Here is a 23,265-nt window from a genome sequence, read left to right as displayed (position 1 = left end):
GGCGCTAACCATGTGCATGCTTCTTTTCTCCTCAGAATATTCCCTGGGGGCAGGAAGCATGCCATATCCATCTTTGGATCCCCTCCTTCACCTAACTCAGAGTTGAGCATGTAATTAGCACTCATAACCATGCATTTATTGACTGATTTGTACTTACAACCATTAATTTGGAACCCATGTGCCGGAAAGTCATGTCTGTTTTAGGAACTCTGTGATCCAAGAGTCTGTTGGTATACATATGCAAGCTTTTAGGATAATCAGACAGATCCACGGGGAAACTGGAAGCTGCTTTTTTGGTATCCACATCGGTGCCTGCGTTCCATTCAAATTCAATCTTCTCTTCATCTGAAAACACGTGAAATAGTTGTCAATGGTATCAGGTCAGCTTCTAACCAATGGCTCGCAACACCGCACTCAAGTCCAGAGTGCTCTCGGAAGGGCTCCCATGGGGAAGAGGTACTCACCATAACGCCATGCCAACTTCTTGGAAATTGTTGAGCCATATGCTGTAGCAGATGAGTCCATTTGGAGGAGCAGTTTTGTGGGAGACCACTGGGCGAGGGTTTCACTTCTGGCTTCTGCTTGCAAACGGGGTACAGAAAGAACACCTTTGATTTTGGCTTCTTCCCTCTTGTCATAACTATTGGAAAGAAAATCAATTGACATCAATGACTTTGTCCATTCCAAGGAGATACGCAAAATTAAACAGAAGTTCGACGTGTGGTGATAAAAATGAAATACATGGATGGCTCAGAGAAATTTCCAGAGATCAAGCTCATTAACTTCTACAGTCAACTTCAGCACAAATTCAGGACTTTCCAAGGAGATACGGGAGAAAAAGAAGGTTTTCAGAAACTGAATGCTGCTTTAACATCTGCTAGCTCTATTGTCTTGGCCGAAGTATCTAACCCCTCTGAGCTACTGTCTCCTTATATACAAAACAGGAAAACTTGTACCTACCTTGGAGTTTATTATAAGAACTGAGATGATTTCTTTAAAACACCCAGAACATTGCCTGATGAATAGTAAGTGCCCAGTAAATGGCAAAAGAAGTCTAACTGGACATGTGCAGAGGGTGAGAATGTTAAGAGCTCTGCACCTTGGACTATAGACCGGGAATGAATGATGGGTCTGGTCAGCTTTAGAGCTGCAAAGGAAGACAGGAAAGAGCCACGAGGGCCAGCAGCTCCAAGTAGATCACCCCAAGCCTTCCTTACCTCATGTGGCCTGTGAAGGCGACCTCAGTGATTTTCTTGTTCTGAATGTCCAGGGTGAGTTTGTAAGATGTTTTTTCCTCAGCAGATTCATCACTAACTCTGAGGACTGTCCCAAGGTCAATGCCAAAATCTGGAATTTGCGTTTCACTGGTCAAAGTCATAGTCTGCCGGTTATATTTGATTGTCATCGTGGCCTCGGTCTGCTTTACACCTGCAAGAATGCAAAAGATGATTAAAACGTGTATTCAGAAGCTTTGTTTGGGAAGGAAAGAGAGAAAAGGGTAGAGAAACAACCAAGTATTCTATGGGTTTAAATGAGGAAACACTGCGGGATTTTACCCTAATTTTTTAACTCAGTGGTGCTCATGTACTTGTTCAATCTGCAAATATATATCATGTGCTAGGCACTGCTCTTGGCGGTGGGAGGTGGGGTTCTTGCCTTCATGGAGCTCACATCCTGGTGTGTGAATACAGATAATAAATAAGTAGTTATTTATGTCAGATGGTAAATAATATAAAGAAACTGCAACTGGATATGACAATAAAGTGAGAAAGGGATATAAGAGGTACTATTTCATGTGTGGTGGTCAGGGAAGTTCTCCCTGATAAGGGGATAATTGGGCAGAGAATTGAATGAAGAGAATGTTGGAGCCATGGTACATTCTGGGGGGAGAGCATTCCAGGTAGAGGGAACCTGATATACAGAGGACCTGCTGTGGGAAACACTCAGCATGTTCAGGGAACGGTAAGGGCTCAAGGTCCTTCTGTGTCAGGCATATGGGACACCTCTATATGACTCTCCAGTGATGACACCCTCTCTGGTTCCTTGTCCCTCCCTCACCTTCTTTCCTCCCTGACTCCTTCTTTCTTTGTAGCAAGGTTTCATATTTCCTTCAATTCAGAGGTTTACCCATTTTATGTCTTTTGTAAAACTGTTACATGACGTATTATTTTTTAGCAGGCACCCTGTGGATTTGTTTTTCTAGTTTAATTTTGGAACACACTATTCCTATCTTAAAAAAAAAGCTTTGGAAGTGAACATCTAAATTTGCCCCATCTTCTAAAATGCTTCTCTAGTGGCCTTTCCTAGCTCAGTAAATGGCATCTCCATTATTCAGTTGCACTGGCCAAAAAAACTTACAGTCGTCGGATCCCTTTTTTCCTTACACTCAACACCCACTATATCAGCAGATCTTGTCAGTCTAGTCTTAAAAATATGGCCAGAATCCAATCACATCTCAGATCTCCTAGGCCACTGCTCTAATCCAAAGCCCCACCACCACCTTTGGCTTGGATTACTGCCATAGCCTACATACTAATTTCTCTGCCTTTGTGCCTCTAGAGTCTTTCCTCAACATAAACATAAATCAAATCGTGAAAACTCTCCTGTGGCCTCTTATTTCACTTAGTAAAAGCCAATGTCCTTACCAAAACCTATAAGGCTATTCTTTCTCCACCTCCCCTTTCATTCTGACCTCATCTCCTACCATTTCCTCCCTAATCTCTCTGCTTCAGTCATACTGGCTTCCTTCTTTTCCTCAACCATAGCAGCCATACACCTGCCTCAGGGCCTTTGTACTTGCTGGCTCCTCAGCTTGTAAAGCTTTCCATATGGTTTATCTCATTACTTCCTTCAAGTCTCTCTTTTATGCTCCCTCTAGTGGAGAGACTGTATCATTCGAAATGGCACTGCCTTCCCGTCTCTTCCTACTCCCAAGATTCTTTGGACTCCTCTATGTCCTATTTTTCTCCTCAGCACCAATCTTGACATTCTCAATATTTACTTTGGTTATTCTATATAATAAAAGGGTAATATGCAAATTGACCCTAACAGCAGAATGACCAGAATGACTGGTTGCTGTGGTGTGCACTGACCACCAGGGGGCAGATGCTCAATGCAGGAGCTGCCCCGCGGTGGTCAGTGCACTCCCACAGGGGGAGCTCCACTCGGCCACAAGCTGGGCTGACAGTTGTGAGCGCAGCAGCAGTGGCGGGAGCCTCTCCCACCTCCATGGCAGTGCTAAGGATGTCCAACTGCAGCTTAGGCCACTCCCCACAGGGAGTGGGCCTAAGCCATCAGCCCCTGAGGGCTCATGGGCTGTCAGAGGGGATGTCTGACTGTCAGCTTAGGCCTGATCCCCCCAGAGAGTGGGCTTAAGTCAGCAGATGGACATCCCCCGAGGGGTCCTGGACTTCAAGAGGGCACAGGCTGGGCTGAGGGAATCCCTCACCCCCACCCCACAAGTGCATGAGTTTTCATGCACTGGGCCTCTAGGTTACTATAAACTCCATGAGGGTAGAAACCATCTCCACTGTTTACTGTTCTAGCCTCAGCTCTAAGAATAGGCCTGGCACATATCAGGCACTCAGTACCTATTTGTTATACACATTAACTTGAAGATGCCCTCTTTGTGAGTTCTGGACCTGAGACTGAGGGCAGAGATGGAAGAGCCCTTTTCTGGATACTTACCTTCTGCCCGAGCTACAAACTCCAGTGTGTCCACCCGGGCCTCGCCCTCTTTCTGGAGATTGTAGATTGCGCTGGCAGAATACTGCTCCACTTCTCCCGTGGGCTGCAGTTCCAGTTCATATCTGAAGATGGTACAATGCATAAAGTGAATGATGTTAGAGCTTTCTATGATGATGAGAACGTCAACAAAGCAACTTAGCCTCAATAGCAACAAAAACATGGTCCTTTTTTAACATTGACTCTTCTCCTTCACTAGTGATGAGCTTTATGGTCCCTTTCAGTCCCTCCAAGAGCCCAAGGCAAGGACAAAACCCAGGATTCCCAGGATTTCTGGACAAGCAGAGCAGCAGGAGTTGCTGGTTGTGTCAGCAAAGATGAGACCAAGCAGTGGAAGTGGGGTAGGGGGTTGAAGACAAGTTGCTTTTAAGCAAGGTGAGGGCTTTAGATAACAGTGGACTCCAGGAAAGGCCACCCCAATGTGTCTGGAGGCTCAGAAACAGAGTTAGAAGAAAATCAGAATCTGTGCTGTGATCCCCTCAACTAATGCATAAGGAGAAAGAGGGGGCACCTTCTACAAAGAGATGCTTTTACTACTTAATTATAAATTTATTTAATTCTCACCCAAGGAGTAAGGATATTTTTCCCATTGATTTTTTTTTTTGATTTAGTGGAAGATGGGGGGAAAGATAGATAGAGAGAGAGAGAGAGAGAGGAAACGGAGAAATAGCAATATGATAGAGACACATCCATTGGTGGCTTTCCACTTGTGCGTTGACAGGGAATCGAACCCACCATCCTCTGGTTCGCAGGTTGATGTTCCAACTACTGACCACACCGACCAGGGCCAAAGAGGTGCTTTTAAAGGAGTGATTCTCAATGGCAGTGGGTGTAGGTCCCTCGGGGTAGTATGAGAAAATCAACTTGGCTATTTATTTTTTGAGCTAAGACTTCCCTCAGTGTTCATGACTCCTCACCTTCCAATACTGCCGCTCCCTTCCCTCCTATGGAAGAACCCAGTCCCAGACTCAAAGTTTAGGCAGGAATTTGTGTAATCTTCAGGTGTGCTGGGTAGAGGACCATTGTTTTAAATAATTACTAGATGGTGCAAATCCCTGAGGCTTGTGAAACAGGCCTACATACATGGCATTTTTTCCGTTGCCCTGCTATGTGGTCATAATGTAGAAGGTAAGCAGATGCTGGGCGGGACATTGAGCATGACTGACCTGGCCAGAGGAGAGTAGGAACTGGTGTTGGAGTAGGTGCCTGTGGTACAGTAGTTCAGGCCAGTAAAGAAAGGCTTGCAAGTTGACCAGGAATTTCTGTTCTCCTTTAGAGGTGGAATCAATTCCGTTTTGGTGGTAGAGACCAAATGCACTGTATTACTAGTGAAGAAAGAAAAATCCCGAGTTATCTCCAAGTCATGAATCAAAATGAACATCACTGATTACAAATGTCCCCTTATCTTGTCCTCTATATCTATGCACCCCCGGTTAAACCCACCTCAAATTCTTTGATTTATTCTGAAAAAAATCATAGTAAGAAGAACATCAACAATGCTAACAATCACAGTGACTCTATGTTTCAAACACTGTACTAGGTTATTTACATTTGTTATCTGTAATCCCCACAAAAGCAGGTACGAGGAGCCTAATTTTCCACAGAAAACAGAGGCTCAGAGGTGTTAAATAACTATCGCTGGGACCTGACTTCAGGTGTGTTCCTTCCTTCTTGTGATGCAAGGTAAGAAGTTCCCTGTCTCCTTTTCATCTGAAATCTCAGTCTCTACTGGCTTTTTTCCATCTGCATTAAACACACACACACTCACACACACACTCACACTCACACACTCCCAAGGATGATTTCTCTAGAGCTAGTGTTTTTTCATTCTCAAAACTAACAGATGAATAAGAATCACAACCTAATAACAACTAGGTAATCAGCAGGTCTTTAGTCTCTATTTAGTAAAATGTGGAAGGTTGGGGAAATTGTAATTATTTAGTGATTCTAGCTAGGTTAAAAATAGGTAATCCAGTACCTTCTCTCCCTCTGTCACCACATATCCACTGGGGCCAGAATTATCTCAATTAACTGTCTGGCCTGGCCAAGTCCTGCAGGTACAGACTCAATTCTCTTTCGAATTGGCTAGTTAGAATTAACTGAGAGAATTACCTGACACTGAACAGCTTGACTGGCCTCTTTGGAGCTGGAATGCTGAACTTCAGATGCCCCAAGTTTAGGCCAACTCGGGCCTCCAAGTCCGTCTCATGGAAGACGTGCGAGTTCATTTGGACCCCATTCCTAGCAAAGTCTGGAATGACGATGCCCACATTTGTCACAAACTCCACAGACACAGAGGGCTTTGTCACCAGTTCCATCTGCATCTTCTGTAAGTCAGAAAATGACCTGTTCAGCTTTGTTAACTACTTTAGTCCCATGCAGTCACATCAAGTCCCCTCCCCATCCCTGGGCAAACATGTCTGGATAGATCACACCTCAGCAAACATTACTGTGATTTGATTGAAGGAAGAAAAGCCAAGTTCTCCATTCTCTATTATCCAGACAACACTGATACCCAGGATGAGAAAGTGCCCAAGTTAACTTTAAGCATAAGATAAAAAGATGACAGGAATCCTCATGTATTGAGAGAATAGCTGAGTTCTCATGTGACCACCATGCCCCGTGGCAGCTAGCGAGGTGGAACCCTAAAGTTTTTCATAAACATGAATGTGGTGATTGCACTGATGAGGCACTTCACCTTGAACTGGAAACACATTTGAAAGTTGCACAAGGGCACCACCCAGGAGGAAAAGAACAACCGGAAGAATAAGAAGGCGAACAGACTCTTACATCCTTTACTTCCAGTTTCACCCCAGCCTGGATTCCAGGAGCGAGGACTCCAGAGGAGGACACTTGCAGTGGTAACCCAAGTCCAGTGGGGAGTTCAAAGGCATTGTCCCTGAAGATGTAGTGAAGAAACAAGCCATTCTTTGAACCTTTCTTTAGGGCCTCTGCGACCTGTAGACCCAACAGGGGAGAACCACGAAACGTCAGCCTCCTCGAAGTGGGCTTTGTGAAATGTTCCCTCCCATTAGACAATAATTCTTCTTCGCCAGAAAGGAAGGATCTAGCATAGATTAGCTGAATAGTTTAATAAGTAAACATGAATTACTGATTTCAACACATTGGAATATAAAATATTGCCCTGGATAGATATATCATTTTCAACTGGTGATTCAGAAGGCATTTAAGACTTTGCTGGGCCTCGGAGCTTTTGGGATTGAAGTCTCATTACCTGGCATGGCTTCATTCTGGTTTTTTGGAGTCTAAATGTAAATGAAGATTTACTTGAAGTACAATATGTTATGATAAAATGAATTGAAAAGCCACTAATTTTTTGAAGCTGAGTTATTGAGATGACGTACATATTAGTATTCATTGGCTTTTGTTTTTTAAGATGTAGCTAGAAAATAACTTGAGGTGTTTTCTTAAAGCAAACTATTTATTAAATCCTAGGGAGTAAATGTCCATATTTTCTCCCTTCTTAATAAATTAATAAAAAGTAGCTCACATTTAGATAATAGATGACAATTGACCAAATATGTTCTTCCATAATCACTGCATCATTTAAGTATTAAAATAAACCTGTAGCATTGTTTTCCACATGAACAAACGAATGCTTTTAAGAGATACAGCTAACAGTTTAATTTCTAAATGTTGCTAATTCCCTGTGATCCAACAATCTTCTTCACTGAACATCAAGGCAAACCTTTGAAGGAAGCTCATGCACTTTTGCTGGGTTGTGTGGCTAGAATCTGCAGGGAGATCTAGAAAGAGCACAGGCTAATCTCACTGCCCGTGATGGGGCCTGACCCACTTACCATGTTGGGCATCCCCTTCAGAGTACGGACACCATTCAGGAGCAGCCTTCCCAGGAGCTGGAGGTCGTCGAGCTTGACAAAGCCAAGCTCCTCTCCTAAGATGCGGAGGTAGGCTCTGGCTTCTGGGAAATCTTTGGATTTCAAGTCCTTGATCAGCTTCTCAACATTACCCATAATTCCTTTGACCATGTCCTAGGATTTTAACAACATATCTAGTGAGATGTCAGAGCTGTCAAACACCTTTAGGTTTCTGACATGGGGCCTGTCTGCTGACCACGATGGACCTAAACACAAACAGTCAGGGTAGGTACAGGGCAGACACTGGGACCAGGCTCTCACCTCTTATTTGAAGGATAAAGAGCTTCTCCAAATTGAGATGAAAAAAACTGAGGTCTTGTCAGGAACAGTGGTGCTTCCCCACTGTTCTTACCTTGGATAGTGAATGCATAGTAAGAGGGATCTCTACTCTCCAGGATGCTAGGATCCCTATGGCTCTGCACAATGAGCAAATCCTCTATCCCCCACCCCTTCCCCTGCTTATGCCCTCTCTCCTTTGTCTATGGAAGAATAGTAGGTAGGGGTTTCTTGGGAAAATGAGCTGCCAAATAAATTGGCCAAATGCTTGAAAAACACCTGATACTTGACAAGCTTTTCCTTAGCAATCAGAATTCCATAGACTGATGCTTAGGCATTGAGAGAGAAAAGAGTGATTGACAGACTCAAAATAGATCAAGGACCCTCAGCCTCAAGTGGAGGTAAGTAGATTAGAAGATGGAGGTGGGACCATCTGTGAGCACCTAGGAGTAAATGACTTCCCTGCTTCTCAAATGAAATGTGTGTGCAGGTTACCTGGAGATCCTATTAAACCGCAGGCTTGGAGTCAGTAGCTCCCAGTGGAGCTTGAGAACCTGCATTTCTAACAAACTTTGATTTGATGTCAATGACTGGACCACACTCTGGGTAGCAAAAAATTAAAGACCATGAAGCTCCAGATTATACAGTCTATTTTCTACTCTGTCAGTGGGGGCTTTTTCTAGCTTCAATGTGAATTTTGCTTTCATTAAGCTATTGCACTGATGTGAGTGAGAGCCAAAGAAAGAAGTGAATAATAATGAAAATATGAATTTAAAAATTATTAATAGTATCTGCTTATTGAATAATCAATATCAGAGCCAGGCACTCTGCTTAATGTTTTATATACTTTATCGCATTTAGTCTTTAAATAACCTTGTGAGGTATGGGTTATTATTAGCAGTCTGGAGATGCAGAAACAGACAGACATAATATCCAGCAGCATGCCCAGGGTTGCATAGCTTGAAGACAGTGAGGTAAGAATTCAAACCCATGCTCCAGAGTTCACACTCTTAGTCAGTAGGCTTTGGTGCCTCTAAAAAATCTGGTTCCTGGGCACTCTACATTGCCAGGAGGCCCATAACGGCAGAAGATACTGGTTCATACTTTCATAGGACTGATTAATAAAAGTCATAGTTGTCACTTCAGTTAAATAATTCCTTGGTTGCTTCCAGGCTTAGAAAAAGAATGTTTTTGCACTGAGACCCAAAGCTTTCCTTAAGAGGATGCTTAACAAACACATACCTGCTCACGTTTATCATCTTTGATGAAGCCAAAGTGGTCCTCCAGGACCTTAGAGACACGATCAGGAACTTTACCATCAACCCAGTACAAAGCCTTGTTGACACTGTCTGGGAAAAATCCTTGCTTCCCAAAGAAAGCTTCCAGGGTCGGCTCAAACCCTTTTCCTTCCAAACCAAGCTGAGAAAGAAAACCAGGGAAGAAAATGCCATCAGGTTTCCTTGTCATATGTCCACCTCCCATTTCCCTCTTTAGGTCCAGCCAGTTAAACAAGTATTTGGTGAATACCGTAAGATAGGAACTGAGCTTAGCACTACTCAGGAGTTGCATTATTTAAACCTTAGTAGAACCTTGAAAGACAGAACTTATTATTCGCCTTTTTCCAGAAGAGGCAGCTAAGGTTTAGAGAGAACAAATAATTAAATCAAAGATTCAGAGTTGGTAGGTCTGTCTGACAGCACACCTCATGTACTCCCTTGGATTTTAGGTCTAAGGTCTTTTCTGGGACACCTGCATTTCCATTCACAATAAGAAGTCATACTTCAGATGACCCCTCACAGGGAGGCAGGGAGGTGGGAAGAAAAAGGCCTCAAAGTGATCATTCTTGTTCCTCTCCTGCTGGCTCATGGATCTCTTGACTTTCTATTTATGGTGTAGAACACAATAGGCTAGAAAACACAACTCTTCCCAGTCTCACACTTACCTCGAAGAGGTCAGCTGATTCAAATCCAAAGACAGTGAGGGTCGTTTTCAGCATGCTTTCTTTAGGCAGGTAATTATTTGGATCAAATATAAGATTGCCTTCGAGTTTGGTTAAGAATGGGGTAAGGGATGGAAGAGAAACGGATTTGGAAAATTGGTAGTTCCGGGAAAATTTTCTGAAGTCCATGACAGTTGGAAGTTGAGAGTCTTTCAGAGCTTCTTTCACTAACTCTTTCAAACTAGATGAAAAGAAGGAGTATATTTTAAGCTGACACATCATGTAACTTATGCATTATCTCTCTCACCCCAAGTAAAGATGGATTTCCAATTGTTACCAAATTCATGAGTTTGCCCCCAAGAGTTTGGCTCAGGTCTGCTGTACTTTTGAACAAGTGTTTTGTTTGTTTTTTTCCAGAAGAAAGAATGCTTTAGAAAGAACAGTCAGTGACTAAATCCCAATCTAGGTTTGGAATTCCTGCCCTTTGTGACAGGTGGGGGAAAACTACTCTTACTTACCTCTGGACATACAATTCATCTGAGTTTAAGATGTTGGCGATGTGGGAGGCCACAAAGTTCTTCACTTGCTCATTCTGTTCCCCCGGGAGAAGCTGGGTGACTTTGCTAACGTCTGACTGAGAAGGGTCCCTCATCAGCATGAGGTAGGCAGCCAGTCGCTTATCCCCTGGAGCGGCCTCATCCAGGAAAGTCTGAAGGAGGACTTCCCGCACCTGGAGCCAAAGGAGGAGATTGTTACCACTGTCCTTTGGTTGACACAGAACAAGCCTGGCAAACACTGAGCATGGTTTGTAAGCAATTTATTATGTATAAGCCCAGTTTCTCTTTAATAACTCTTCTAATGCTGGTACTGAATCTTCTTGCTAGTGTTTCCCAAAGCAACCAGCTCAAAGAGGGGTTCTCAGAAGACTCCTATCAAATGCATGTCAAATTCAATTTCACTAAAATATGCAAGTTATGGCCAAGTTATGACTTGTTGGAGACTTGCCACTAACTGAAAATAAAGCTGTTTTTAACATAAATTATTTCAATATGAGGGTAAAGGTTGAAAGGGATAGTGAGAGTTGGCGCTAATAAACAAGGTAGAATCCAAAGATATGGAGCCATTGCCAACTAAGATGAGGGTAGGTTGCCTATTTTAGATTGGGGGAAATCAGTCCTATTTTCCTAAGTGAGAGTGAACGTGATGTTTGATCTGGTAGGAGGGTAACATGCAGTGAACATTTCGAACTCTGCATTCTGGAGCAGCAGCAAGGTCAAATATTTCTCTCATGTTCACATACTGCCAGGCAGTCAAGTCAATAGGCTTGCTGAAAATTTACAATTAGAAAGCAGTAGAATTAAGTCCATAGAATGATGAGATTTAGGCTTGCATTCCAAATCCTTGTCAGTCTGAATAATGTTCAATTTAAGACCTCCTCTGTGGATCTTACCTCGTCTTTATTTTCCATTTTCCGCAGGGCTTGGATAGCAGCCTTCTGAATCAGCAGGGATGGCGCTGTACTTTTGATACATTTCAAGACTGAAGATGTGAGTCTTGGGGTGAGCTTCTGCAGGGTTCCACCAATGTTTCCAATGACCTGCATTGAAAAGCAACCAGAGGGAATCAGGATGCAGGAGAAGGAAGAGGTGCCCAGGAAAAGTGCTTCTGAAATGATGCATGTTATACAAAAGATAAAAGTACCCTCAGACTCAAGTAGGTGTGATCTTCGTTCCCAGTGCAGTCATCTTGAATCTGCTCCAACAGGTAATCAGCAATGTCTAGCAGCTCTTGAGTCGCTGTAGGGTGTGTCTTATGATAGCTACAGAATAAGAGTTAGGACTCAGTAAGCATGACTAGGTTTATCTTAAAATCCAAACTGCGTTTGCTGATTTCCTATTTCAAGTCATTACTCTCAAAAAGACCAGGAGAAAAACAAGAGTGAGCATCAGAGTCTGAATGCAGAAGAAGGGGTACAATCTTAATATAGAGACGTGGGTGTTCCTCAGCTCCTATGAGGAGAACCAGGGGAAAACTTACTTGTGGATCACATGACTCAGAGCATAGAAAGTGGCCCGGCTCTGCTGCTCCTTCGCTGTGTTGAAGATCTCCTGCAGCCTCTGGGCTGAGGGCCCTGGGATCAGGGCCACCAAATAGGTCACAACATCTATCAGAAGTGGGTTGGCTTTCTCATTTCTCAGCCACTGGAGGATGTGAGTGTAACACTGGGGCTGTCCACACTGAATCAGGGCTTGCAAAGTGATGGGGCTGAGGAGGAAAGGACAGAGAAAGTTACATAGGTCACCTTCAAGGCAGCTAAAAGCTCCTTGGCCCGTGGTATTCCTTCCGCCCTTATTTCCCTTATTCACTGTTCAAATCCGACCTATTTCAAAATCCAACTCAGACCCAAGAACCATTCTCCCAAGGACCAGGAAGTCTTCCCTCTGAGCATTAGCCACAGAAGAGGCATCATAGCACCAAGTCTGAAGAAGGACCTCTGGTCTTATAACTCAAAGAGCACCGTTACCACTGTCCTTTGGCCAGGACCCAGAACAAGTCAAGAAAATATCAGCATGGTCTCATCTCAGCCCTCACTTTCTTCTCTGACCTTCAGAGCACTAAGAGCAAGTGCCTTGACGTATACAGAAACCACAGTAGTATTTTGTTTGCTTGAGCTCTCTTCCCACTAAGAGGCGTCCAAAAGGCCAGACTTCTTTGTCTCTGAAACCTTCTAGGGTAACAGAACAAGGAATGAGAAGATACCCACATCAAAATGTGGGCAATATTTCCTTCTTATTTAAAAAAATATACATATCTGTCTTAGATGCAAAGTATGCGTGTGTTCCCCATGGAACTCTAGGCAGCTTAGCTGCTATTTCTCTGTCTAGCAAACGTGAACTGATTGACTAGCTGGGTCAGTATTTCAGTGGTCCCTGAGCTTTTCTGTTTGGCCAAGGTTCAACACTGCCATAGGTGTATAACCTCTGAAAGACGGAGCTGCCACCGTTGAAGAAATACCTGGACACCTCGACCAGCTTTGGCAAGAGGGATGCGACTGCCTCGTTGTTGAGGCCTCGCAGCTCAGTGACCAGTCTACTGAAGAGGTTAGCTCTCTGGGCATTCTGCTCGGAGACGTGCAGTTTTTGAAGCTCCTGGAGGGTCTTGACAATGGCCTCGGCCTGCTTTGGCGGTGATGTAGACTTGGTGGTCTCAAAGGTAAGACCCACCTCCTCGGTACCTGGAAGGAGGAAAGTGTCAAAGGAACCCTTGCTTCCCTCTACAGCTCAATCCTATCTTGGTCTACTGGAGGCTGGGAATCAGTGGGGTTTCATCAAAGGGGAGAAGAAAAGAAAACTATCCTGTATCAGGGCTTACTATGTATCTGGCTCTGTGCTAGGCATATGACTTCAAGGTTTTCACCGAGTTATCACACTATGAATGAGTATTACTCCCCAATTTAAAGATAAGAGAACTTAGATTCATGTTGGAGTGTCTTGCCTTGTCCAAGCCCTCTCTGGGCATAAGAGGCAGAGCTGGAATTGAATCCAGGCTTATTTGAATGTGGTATTATATGGCCTCTCTAGCCACAAGAACCTCTGATTAGGTGCTGCCGCTAATATGGCTACAGCTAAGGCGAGAGCTGAGGCTCACCCATCATTTCTTCCAGTTGAATCTAACAGCATCTTGTTAGGACAGGACGATCCTTTTGTGTCCCTTCTAGTATCCTCCTCTGACCTGCTAGGGAGGATGTGAGTTTGTGTGTGTGTGTGTGTGTGTGTGTGTGTGTGTGTGTGTGTGTGTGTGTAATTCAGCATGGAAATGTGTATTGGAAAGAGTTCTGGCTTAGGTTAAACATAGGAGCTCCTTTTGTACCACCTCTAATATTCTATGACCTCGAATACATCACTAAGCCCCTCTATGTGCCATTTTCTTTTCTGCAGAAGGAGTGTAAAAGCACACATTGTTACCACCTAACATCACAGGTTGCTGAGAACAATGAAGTAATGCATAAGACCGATTTAAATACAAGACAAATGCAGGGCTAGAGTTGGGCTTGAGACTTCTGAAGTCCCTACCAAAGACTGATTGCTGATTCCGAAGGCTCTCTGCCACTTGTCCCAGGTTCAAGGTCTTGCCCTCATACACAGGGTGTATAAGGTTGTCAGATCTACGAAAGTTAGACTTAGGAGGCCAGTTGCCTACTTACAAAAACCTAGGTAGCTTTGGGAAACTTCTCCCATTCCTGTATGTCATTGTCACTCTGACATTCTCAAATGAACATGCTTTCCCACTAGAGGAGCCCACAGCTAGAACACCAGAGCCCATTTAACTCTTTAGTCAGAAGATGTTTCCTGGGCCCCAGCAAGAGCTAAGTTATGACATGTGGACCATGTTGGGCAGATTCCACAGCCCTGGAGAACATGTGGGTATAAAGTCTTACCTTCATCAAAAAAGCGGCTGTTGATCTTTGGTGTATCTTCAAGTTTCAAAGTCTGTGTAACCAGTGCCATCATTCCATACTTGCCCCTGGAAATAAAGGAAGGACAGCAGGTAACAAGGGATGGCCCGCTCCCCAGAGTAACTTCATGTTGAATGTTATCCCCGTCTCCACTTCTACCTAAGTCCTGCCCACCTTTCAAACCGTAGTTAAATCCAAACATCCTGACCCTCCTAATAAACAGCACCCACTCCTCCTGGTCACACTAGCTATCCTTCCATCAAAGGACATATGCACTTTATACCTTCAACCAGTTTGGAGTGTCTGGAGAGTAAAGGACTAAGTCTGTGCCTCGAAATTCCTTGGTATCTCCCACCACAGCTAGAACACCAGAGCCCATTTAACTCTTTAGTCAGAAGATGTTTCCTGGGCCCCAGCAAGAGCTAAGTTATGACATGTGGACCATGTTGGGCAGATTCCACAGCCCTGGAGAACATGTGGGTATAAAGTCTTACCTTCATCAAAAAAGCGGCTGTTGATCTTTGGTGTATCTTCAAGTTTCAAAGTCTGTGTAACCAGTGCCATCATTCCATACTTGCCCCTGGAAATGAAGGACAGCAGGTAACAAGGGATGGCCCGCTCCCCAGAGTAACTTCATGTTGAATGTTACCCCCGTCTCCACTTCTACCTAAGTCCTGCCCACCTTTCAAACCATAGTTAAATCCAAACATCCTGACCCTCCTAATAAACAGCACCCACTCCTCCTGGTCACACTAGCTATCCTTCCATCAAAGGACATATGCACTTTATACCTTCAACCAGTTTGGAGTGTCTGGAGAGTAAAGGACTAAGTCTGTGCCTCGAAATTCCTTGGTATCTCCCACCACACAGTGCCAAGAATATAAGTTATTCAATAAACATTAGTTGATTGATCAGTTTTCAAAATGGATTGGGATACATACGTCTCCAGTCTAAATTCCAAATCCTCCACAAAGTCTTTCTAACCAGGGCAGCCTGCAATGATCCTGGATTTTCCTGACCTATAACCCTTAAAGTCTGGGTCTCGGGTATCCTTTGTTGGTCTCAAATTGTTTTGCATGTCTAAGATTTTTCCTAACAAATCACCTGTTAGCCTGAAAGGGGGTCAGGGATGGGCTCTGCTTTGCACCTCTTCACAGCCTAGCCTGGACCAGGGAGGCTGAGAGGCATTCAGCTCACACCGACCCCATTCACTGATAAGTCAGGGGTGCAGCAGGTGACCTACTTGTGGGAGAAAGGCAGGAACAGGTGTTGTTCCTGGCAGATGGCTTCTGACACATGCTTCCTCTTGGGGTCCAGGGTGTACTGGCAGGACTGGCTGCTGCTGATCTGAGTTGACAAGGGTTGGATCTGTGAATGAGAGGAGGGAAAAGCATTTTGATGAGTCCCTGGGGCTTGAACCTGAGTCTCCTGCCATAGGCATTTACCTTCAAGGAAGAAGGGGTCAGGTGGGGAGAGAGTGGGAATTCTGTACCATTAGACAAACTTGGTTGAAGAAGAGAACTTGGTACTTGACATTGAGACAAGGGGATGAATAACTTGGCATACCCAAAGCTGAGTCAAGTTACAGACTCTTCTTATTCTGCCCCATTGGGCACCTCATCCTGCACAAAGGATCTACAGCCTGGCACCCTCCACATACCTGCCCCACCACACATTACTACTTCACACACGACTGGTCCGCGTGTTTCCTTTGCCTGGAAGCCCATCCTTGTGTCTCTCTTCCATCGATACATCCTTTCTATCTTTCAGTCTCTTGCTCCACATCTTCTGTGAAACTGAGCTAGACTCAATGATGTTCACCCATCATTTCTTCTAACTGGTTTTACCAGCTGCTTTGCCCAAAGAGCTACGTGACTAGTGCTTTCCCCTTTGTGGTCAGGCCTAGGACTGCTTGTCTGACCTGTTCAGTTTATCACTGTATCATCTTTGTCCTTAGTTGACATGTGTATGAACCATATTCCTGCATTAGACTGAAAACACCTTGAGGACAAGGTCCACATTCACCTGCCACTGACCCTCCCTCCGTGCTGCCCAGAGTGGGGCTGAGCACACAGCAGCTGATTAGGAAAAACAACAGACACCAGGGCACTGGCCTTTTTGGCGAGGGCCCTGTGGTCACCAGACTCCCTGTTTTCTGGGCCAAGGACAGTGACCAGAAGCACCGCCAGTCATGGCATGATTGCTCAAATCCTTTGTGTTTACCGAGTTAAGCTGTGATTCATGTTCAGGAGGCATTATAAGCCTTAGGTGAGCTCAGGTAATGTGGTGCTACATGACCTTTGTTAAGGACAATTAGAGGTCAGTACCGAGGGCGTGTCCCAGGCAGGAGACAGAGGGGCCAGGCATGGATCAGGGTCATACACGGAATGGACAGACAGGACCCTGGTGTGCTCTCAGCCATGCCGCTCCATGGGAGTTAGGGGGAGAGAAGGGCAGAACCCAGATCTTGGGACTTTCTTGGAGGCTAGAGGCTTAGAGCTGCAGACATCCAGCCCTTGCACAGGAAAGAACAGGATGTGGCTTGCTCGCCTACCCTGGGTCTTGGAGCCTTCTGAGGGATGGCCAGTCATTATTCTCAAGTGATGGCAGAAGATTTGGTGACAGAATGACAGCAAAAAGGACAGAGTTCTGGATTGGAAGTGAGAAACCTGATTCTAGTGCTGGATCACCTCCTAACAGGCCTTGTGGCCTTGGGCAGCCCTTCCCTTATGTGTTTCTCAGGTTCCCACTGTAGTCTATAAGAGGAGGAGGCTGGGCAGGTCCTTCTCTGAGATCCCTGCTAGCTCTACATTCCAGAAGTTTACTGACAAAGAGGATAGTGAGAACAGCAATGCTGATGTGAGACTTACCAGGCCTTTGATCAAAGCCAGTGGGCTCACTCCTGTGCTAACAGGCTTGAAGTGGTCACACTTCTCCAGGTTTCTTTCGATGGATATTTCTGTTGCCACGCTTCCCTTCCTCGTTTTCACGGTAACGTCACTGGAGCAGTTTCCATACACGGTATCCTATGGGAGCAGAAGATACAACAGGCATATTCAATGTGGGAAAATATCCTTAGGTGCTTAGGGCTGGGAAAGGAGCTGGAAGAGAAGGTAGGAGCAACATGGATTTGGAGGGACCTTCTTCCCCCAGGCAGAGCGTGGGCATTGCAGGTGCCTGGCCAGCCAGAGGTGCAGTGAGGGTTTTGATTCTGAGGTAAAGTGTCCTGGCCGCCTAGGACCCAGCCGACTCTGACTTTATGCTCTGTGCTCTCAGAACATTTTCTCCTCTGCTCATTAACAACATGGATTCCATCTGCCTTGGGTTGTACTGTTCTGATTCTCCCCCCAGGCCCCAAGAAGGCCCCAAGGAAAGGTCTCCTCAGGATGCAGCTCTGTGCTCTCCAACTGTGATGAAGTCTAGAACCGAGAACCCAGCAAGGGCTCAAAAATGGTCATGGGACTGAAGGAAATGGAATTCTCTCAGATGGAAACCTTGAATTCTTAAATGAGGCTGGCAACCAGTTCAATCATTTTCCCGTGTTTGCAACACTCATAGGCTTCACCATGTTGCACCTTGTGGGAATAGAACATAACCCAACAAAGGAGTAGGGTGGCCAGGGCTCCCTAGGAACTGCTGTAACATTAGATCTGCTTGGGACGATCTGAGAGTGAGCCCAGAGGACAGGAAAGCCGTGGGCACTGGTGTTTCACACGGATGTAGGGTCTCCTGTGTAAGTAGCTAAGTCAACACTCCACTTCATGTAGACAGTGGGACCCAGCTCAGACATGGGGAGATGAGGTCAAAGGGCCATTCTTATCAGCTTTCTAAATTCTCACCAGAAACAACACTTGCTTGTCCTCTTCTGTTTCCGGGGGAACCAGGAGGGCGGAAATGATGCCTCTCTTGATGTTCAGGATGTGTTTGGGCTCCTCCTTGTCTGGGTAAAGTAAAAACTGTTTCCCTTCAGGAATGGCCAGCCTGAGCTCGAACCTGTCCCAGAGAGAGAGAGAGAGAGAGAGAGAGTGGTCACAGAAGTGTCCTTTCTCCAGCAGGAGCCTGTTGGACATAAGCTGGGTGGCTCTGCAGCCTTTTAAAGTTTTTTATTTTACTTATTGTTTTTCTTTTTACATCTTTTCTTTAGAAATATATCCCTACCTTTTTAAAAAGCTATACAAGTGTGTGTATGTGATTGAACATTCTTTTCTTTAGAAATATATCCCTACCTTTTAAAAAAGTTATACAAGTGTAGTGTGTGTATGTGATTGGCATTCTTTTATTTCTTTTCATTTAATGATGACGAATTCTATGCTTATATCGAGTTGTTGTTGTTATTATTATTATTATTCAGACATTCCCCTATTTAATGGCATTGATTTTCTCCCTTTCTGGATTTTTTTCCTACATGAACAACACTGAAATGAACATCCCTATGTCTATATCTTCACTCACTATACTGCCTTTCTTTTCATGACTGGAGTCCTGCAATGCAAAACTGCTGTCAAAAGGCTATAGTATTTTTATTAATAATAGAGATTAATGGTTCTCATTCCATCAACAATGCACGAAAGTATACTTTTCCTCACAGACCCACCTGCAACAGGTGCTACAGCTGCTTCTCGGTTTTGTCCTCTTATGAGTATAAGGGGATACAGATCCTAGGATGTCATTTGCATTTTCTGACCGCTAGGCCATTTGAGCGCCTTTTCACACACTTGTTGGACATTCACTCTTTGACATAGTCTCAGGCCACGTCCGAGGCCTTCACTCTCAAGGACTTCCCTTTGGGAACCTCCTCTTGGGGATTTCAAAGCACCTGCCACACCTGCTCTAGTTAAGTCAGGGGGAGAAGGCACACAGGCACTCCTCCCCAGCTCTGCGCTCCCTCAGAAAGTTCCAGACACTGTGATGCAGGCTTGCGGAGCCTTGAGGTGGTCAAGGGCAGGGGTGCCTTTTGTTTGGAGAAGGGTAAGGACCAACACGTAATGACTGCTCACTCCCTTCCATCACTGTACCTGCTCCCTCATATACATCTAAGTCCCAGATAACATAAGGTGCATTGGTGAGAGACAGCAGCGTCAAGGCCTTCTCTGCCAACCGAAAGGTGGGCAGGGAGTTTCCAATGCTACCGAGTCCACGGATCTACGGCTGCCTGAATTTCCACACTCATGGGAATTTGAAAATTGTGATTGGAAGATGAGGCAGGGGCGGCGTTCAAAGTATTTAGCAACTGGTACCAGGTGGCCACGATCAGTCAGAAGAGGTGCCAGTGGTGGACCCTAGGACTACACCGGTGGGCGTGTCCTGGCAAAGGCTCAGGCCTGCGCTCCCCCTGGACTCCCTGAGGCGAGGCCAGGCCAGGACCCCCTTATGTGCTTCTCAGTTTCCCACTGTAGCCTATAAGAAGACTGAGCAGCCCCTGCCCTGCCATGGCTAGGCCCCAGCACCTCGTCCTGCTGGGACCCTCCCTGGAGACCACTGTCCACCCACTCCTACTTAATTCCTTAAACAAGAATTTCTGTGTTTGAACAAACCATCTCAGCTTTATTATCTCAAGGAATTTAAGCATGAGATCTTTTAGAATCGCATTTAAATAACAATTAGGGGACCATCGCTAGTGGAGGGTAAACAATGCTTTCCTCTCTTGGATTGTTGTGAACACTCAGCAATTCCCTGATCCGTGGTGAATATTGAATACAGATACATTCATATATGTGCCTACTGTAAACACACACATTCATACCTCAGTGGACACACACACACACCCTCCCTCACTCACAACACAGCTCGCAACACAACACCGAAAGCTCAGGAGCTGGAATGCACAGGCCCGCTCTTGCTTACTTGGCCATGGCCTCAGCAAACTCCTCGGAGTTCTTGGCCTTCTTCAGCAAGGCCTGGCCCTCGGGGCTGAAGCCATACACTTCTTTCAGGGTGCACTGGCTTGTCTTCAGGATGAAGCTGCAGAGTTGGGGGACCTCCAGTTCGACCTAGAAGACAGAGGAGCAGCACATTGAGACCCTCCATCAAGAATGTGAGATTCCCCACCCCCGCGGCCCAGGGCTTCCTCCCCAGTCAGACACCAAGGGGGGTTGCTGTTGGGGAACATGGCATCTGCCCCCCAACACCACAGGTGTCCTTAACAGGCCTCAGTAGCCCTCCTGAATCAACCTAGACATAGTCCTACTTTTAAAAATATATTTTTATTCATTTCAGAGGGAAAGGGAGTGAGAGAAAGGGATTGAAACATCAATGATGAGAGAGAATCATTGATTGGCTGCCTCCTCCATGTCTGCTACAGGAGATAGAACTTGCAACCCGGGCATGTGCCCTGACTGGGGATTGAACTGTGACCTCCTGGTTCATAGGTCGACACTCAACCACTGAGCCATACCGGCCAGGCCCTATTTTTGATCTTTTGTTCTGGGGTACCAAGCTTGCCCTCCTGCATGTCAAGGAGGATGTCTTTTACTGGTTCTAGATGTGCTCACTTCAGTTATAAAGAGGTACGACTGCTCAGAAGACATGTAGCCTAGGAGTGGGAGTTAAGAAGAAAAAATGGGAAGTGGGAGGAGGGCTACCATTAGTTTTAATAGCAAAGGTGTCCTTAAAGTCACACACAACAACAACAAAAAAAAAATCAGAAAAATCAAACCCATTTATATCTCTTAGGAACCATTCAAGCCTTCACATTTGGCTGGAGTTTAAACAGCTCCCAACTTGTCACCCACAACTGTTCAAAAACTTGCCATATGATGGAAGGGATCCCTATTTGCACTATCTAACCTGGGAGCCACCAGCTGGGTGTGGCTCTCGGGCCATTGAAATGTGGCTCGTGGGACTAAGAAACAGAAGTCTTACTTTTATTCCATTGAAATAGCCACTTTGGCTAATGGCTACCTTATTTGACCACACAGACAAAGGGGCCTTAGAAAGACAAGGGCAGCTCCCCGGCCTGGTTTCCCCACGCGAACCCCCATAGTGGCTCTTAGCTTTGTTCCATATGAACACACAGGAGTGCGCCAGCCTCAATAAGAAAAGTCGGACTTGAGAACAAACTGCACGCTTCCATTTTTCTTCTTTCCCATTGGTTTTTAGTAAAAGATGCTATTTGACAGATGATAAACACAGCCTTTCAGAATGTTCTTCCAAGATGCCCACTCCCCTTGCTCACCCACCAGACTTCCCTCGTCATGTTAAATTACAATGACATCTTAGAAACTGATGGGAAAATAACTCCGGTTGGCAATTTTTTTTACTTTTTATATTTTTTGTGGCAGACAACTCAGCAAAGTGGCCTTCACACTGAGGGCCAGCTCCCAGCCCTTTGGGATCACAAACATCTTGGCGTGAGCTGGGTTTGCTCAGCCGTGGCCTCCGGTCCTCCAGTGTCCCCCCTCCTACCTTGCAGTTGATCTTGGTGACACTCCTCGAGTCAGTATATGCGGGGGCTCCACTGGAACTCTCGGCTTCATAGTTGTATACGTACTTCCTGAGGTGCTTGAATCGAGTTGTACCTTCTAAAATGAGGAGAGATCAGTCAGCCACGTAGCAGAAATAACGCCTAAGAGTCAGTTCTGGGCAGGGAGGGGCAGGGGCATAGATAATTTTAAAAAAAACGTAATTAAACTGAAATTATTTTTATTTATATTAAAGGTTAAATGGTTGATTTCTGCTTGTTCTTTTTTTAAATTTTATTTTTCAAATTATTTTTAATTGACTTCATATTATGCTGAATTTTCCTTTATAGATTTAATGTCTCTACTATGTTTTGCTGGGGCTAACGTTTCAATTAGCTAGATTTCCTTGAATGATGTGTCATTTGAGATACAAGGAGGTGATTTTCAAGTGGTGGGGCTCAGAAAATCTATAGGAGAGACTGGAAAATTAAGAGGACAACATAAAGCAGACATCTCCAATGCCTGGTCAGCTGGGAACTAGCACAGTCCTGTGGCTCTTTCTCGGTGCTCCTAAACACCTGAGGCAAAGCTCGTTAAGCATTAGGGGTATCTGGCTGACGGGAGAAACATCCAAATGTTGCCATTGTGCTTGAGAGGAATTTTCTGAACAATTTGAGAAAAAGGACATTTGAGACAGGCACCAGGCTGCAGTGATGGCAGATTCCCACCAGATGGCAGTGCTCCCCCATCAGAGGCCACCCTCCTGCTCTCGGAAGAACACGGTACCACTCAAGGCCAGCTCCCTTGACCCTTAGGGGTCAGGTAAATACGAAGGGGTGGGTGTCTGGGTCTCCGCACAAAGGTTAAAGTCAGCATTTTTTCACAGTCATGTGCTTGGAATCAATGATTAGCCACTGACAAACAGGATGGTGATGTCTCAAAATGTCCAGGGGCCAATGACATTCCTACCCCCACCCTACCCCTGGCCATGGATAGACAGAAGGTCAGGTAGAAGCGAGTTGAGACCCCGTGGGGGTGGGCAGAGGCCCAAGAAATGGCTCCTTGGGCTCAGTGCAGTGCACATTAGTCCCAGCATCACAGCATCATGAGGTGCAGGTGGGTGGGTGGGGGTTTGGGGGTGCCCTTCCCTGCCCAGTGGGGAAATGCCTTACTTGAACAGCCCGGGTTGACATTTTCCAGCACTTCGTCTTCTGTAAGAAATGGAGAAGGACAACTGTGGGTTTTTCCTGTTTTCCAATGGGCCCTGGGGTCTTATAGGGAGGACCTCTGCACCCACAGCGCTTTTCTCTTTTAGGAGGAAGCAGGTTATGGAGAACTGGCTCCCCAGCCCCTCCGTCCCCTGCCCCCAGGCCTCCGCCCATCCTGAGGCTGGGAGCCACCCACCAGGCCCTGGCCCCCCAGCCCCTTGGCCCTGGACGTGACTGCCCTCCGTCTGACCCAGGTCTCAGCTGCCCCAGCAGGTCTGAGTCACCCCTCCTGCCACTGGCTTTTTGCCCCTCTGGCTGGGTTCTTGGACACTCTGGATGCTGT

At 45.5% G+C, this 23,265-nt stretch overlaps 1 protein-coding gene across 1 annotated transcript in view; it reads right to left on the bottom strand.

Moving 5' to 3' along the window:
* APOB (apolipoprotein B) overlaps positions 1 to 23,265 on the bottom strand; it is a 38,694-nt gene that overhangs the window by 14,084 nt on the left and 1,345 nt on the right. The window contains exons 2-24 of the mRNA XM_015566436.1: positions 22,887 to 22,985; positions 21,719 to 21,834; positions 20,159 to 20,304; positions 18,154 to 18,307; positions 17,185 to 17,340; positions 15,558 to 15,682; positions 14,809 to 14,894; positions 12,874 to 13,093; positions 11,896 to 12,123; positions 11,560 to 11,677; positions 11,309 to 11,455; positions 10,377 to 10,588; positions 9,862 to 10,099; positions 9,162 to 9,338; positions 7,566 to 7,757; positions 6,535 to 6,702; positions 5,857 to 6,071; positions 4,911 to 5,069; positions 4,166 to 4,171; positions 3,688 to 3,812; positions 1,218 to 1,428; positions 465 to 640; positions 158 to 345 (exon numbers count right to left, since the gene is read on the bottom strand). Coding sequence (XP_015421922.1) covers positions 158 to 345; positions 465 to 640; positions 1,218 to 1,428; positions 3,688 to 3,812; positions 4,166 to 4,171; positions 4,911 to 5,069; positions 5,857 to 6,071; positions 6,535 to 6,702; positions 7,566 to 7,757; positions 9,162 to 9,338; positions 9,862 to 10,099; positions 10,377 to 10,588; positions 11,309 to 11,455; positions 11,560 to 11,677; positions 11,896 to 12,123; positions 12,874 to 13,093; positions 14,809 to 14,894; positions 15,558 to 15,682; positions 17,185 to 17,340; positions 18,154 to 18,307; positions 20,159 to 20,304; positions 21,719 to 21,834; positions 22,887 to 22,985 — 3,662 coding nt within the window. The remainder of the gene's footprint in view (positions 1 to 157; positions 346 to 464; positions 641 to 1,217; positions 1,429 to 3,687; positions 3,813 to 4,165; positions 4,172 to 4,910; positions 5,070 to 5,856; positions 6,072 to 6,534; positions 6,703 to 7,565; positions 7,758 to 9,161; positions 9,339 to 9,861; positions 10,100 to 10,376; positions 10,589 to 11,308; positions 11,456 to 11,559; positions 11,678 to 11,895; positions 12,124 to 12,873; positions 13,094 to 14,808; positions 14,895 to 15,557; positions 15,683 to 17,184; positions 17,341 to 18,153; positions 18,308 to 20,158; positions 20,305 to 21,718; positions 21,835 to 22,886; positions 22,986 to 23,265) is intronic.

This window comes from Myotis davidii, unplaced genomic scaffold, assembly GCF_000327345.1.
Source record: "Myotis davidii unplaced genomic scaffold, ASM32734v1 scaffold238, whole genome shotgun sequence".
Taxonomy (NCBI): domain Eukaryota; kingdom Metazoa; phylum Chordata; class Mammalia; order Chiroptera; family Vespertilionidae; genus Myotis; species Myotis davidii.
This window is presented reverse-complemented; position numbering and strand designations above follow the sequence as displayed.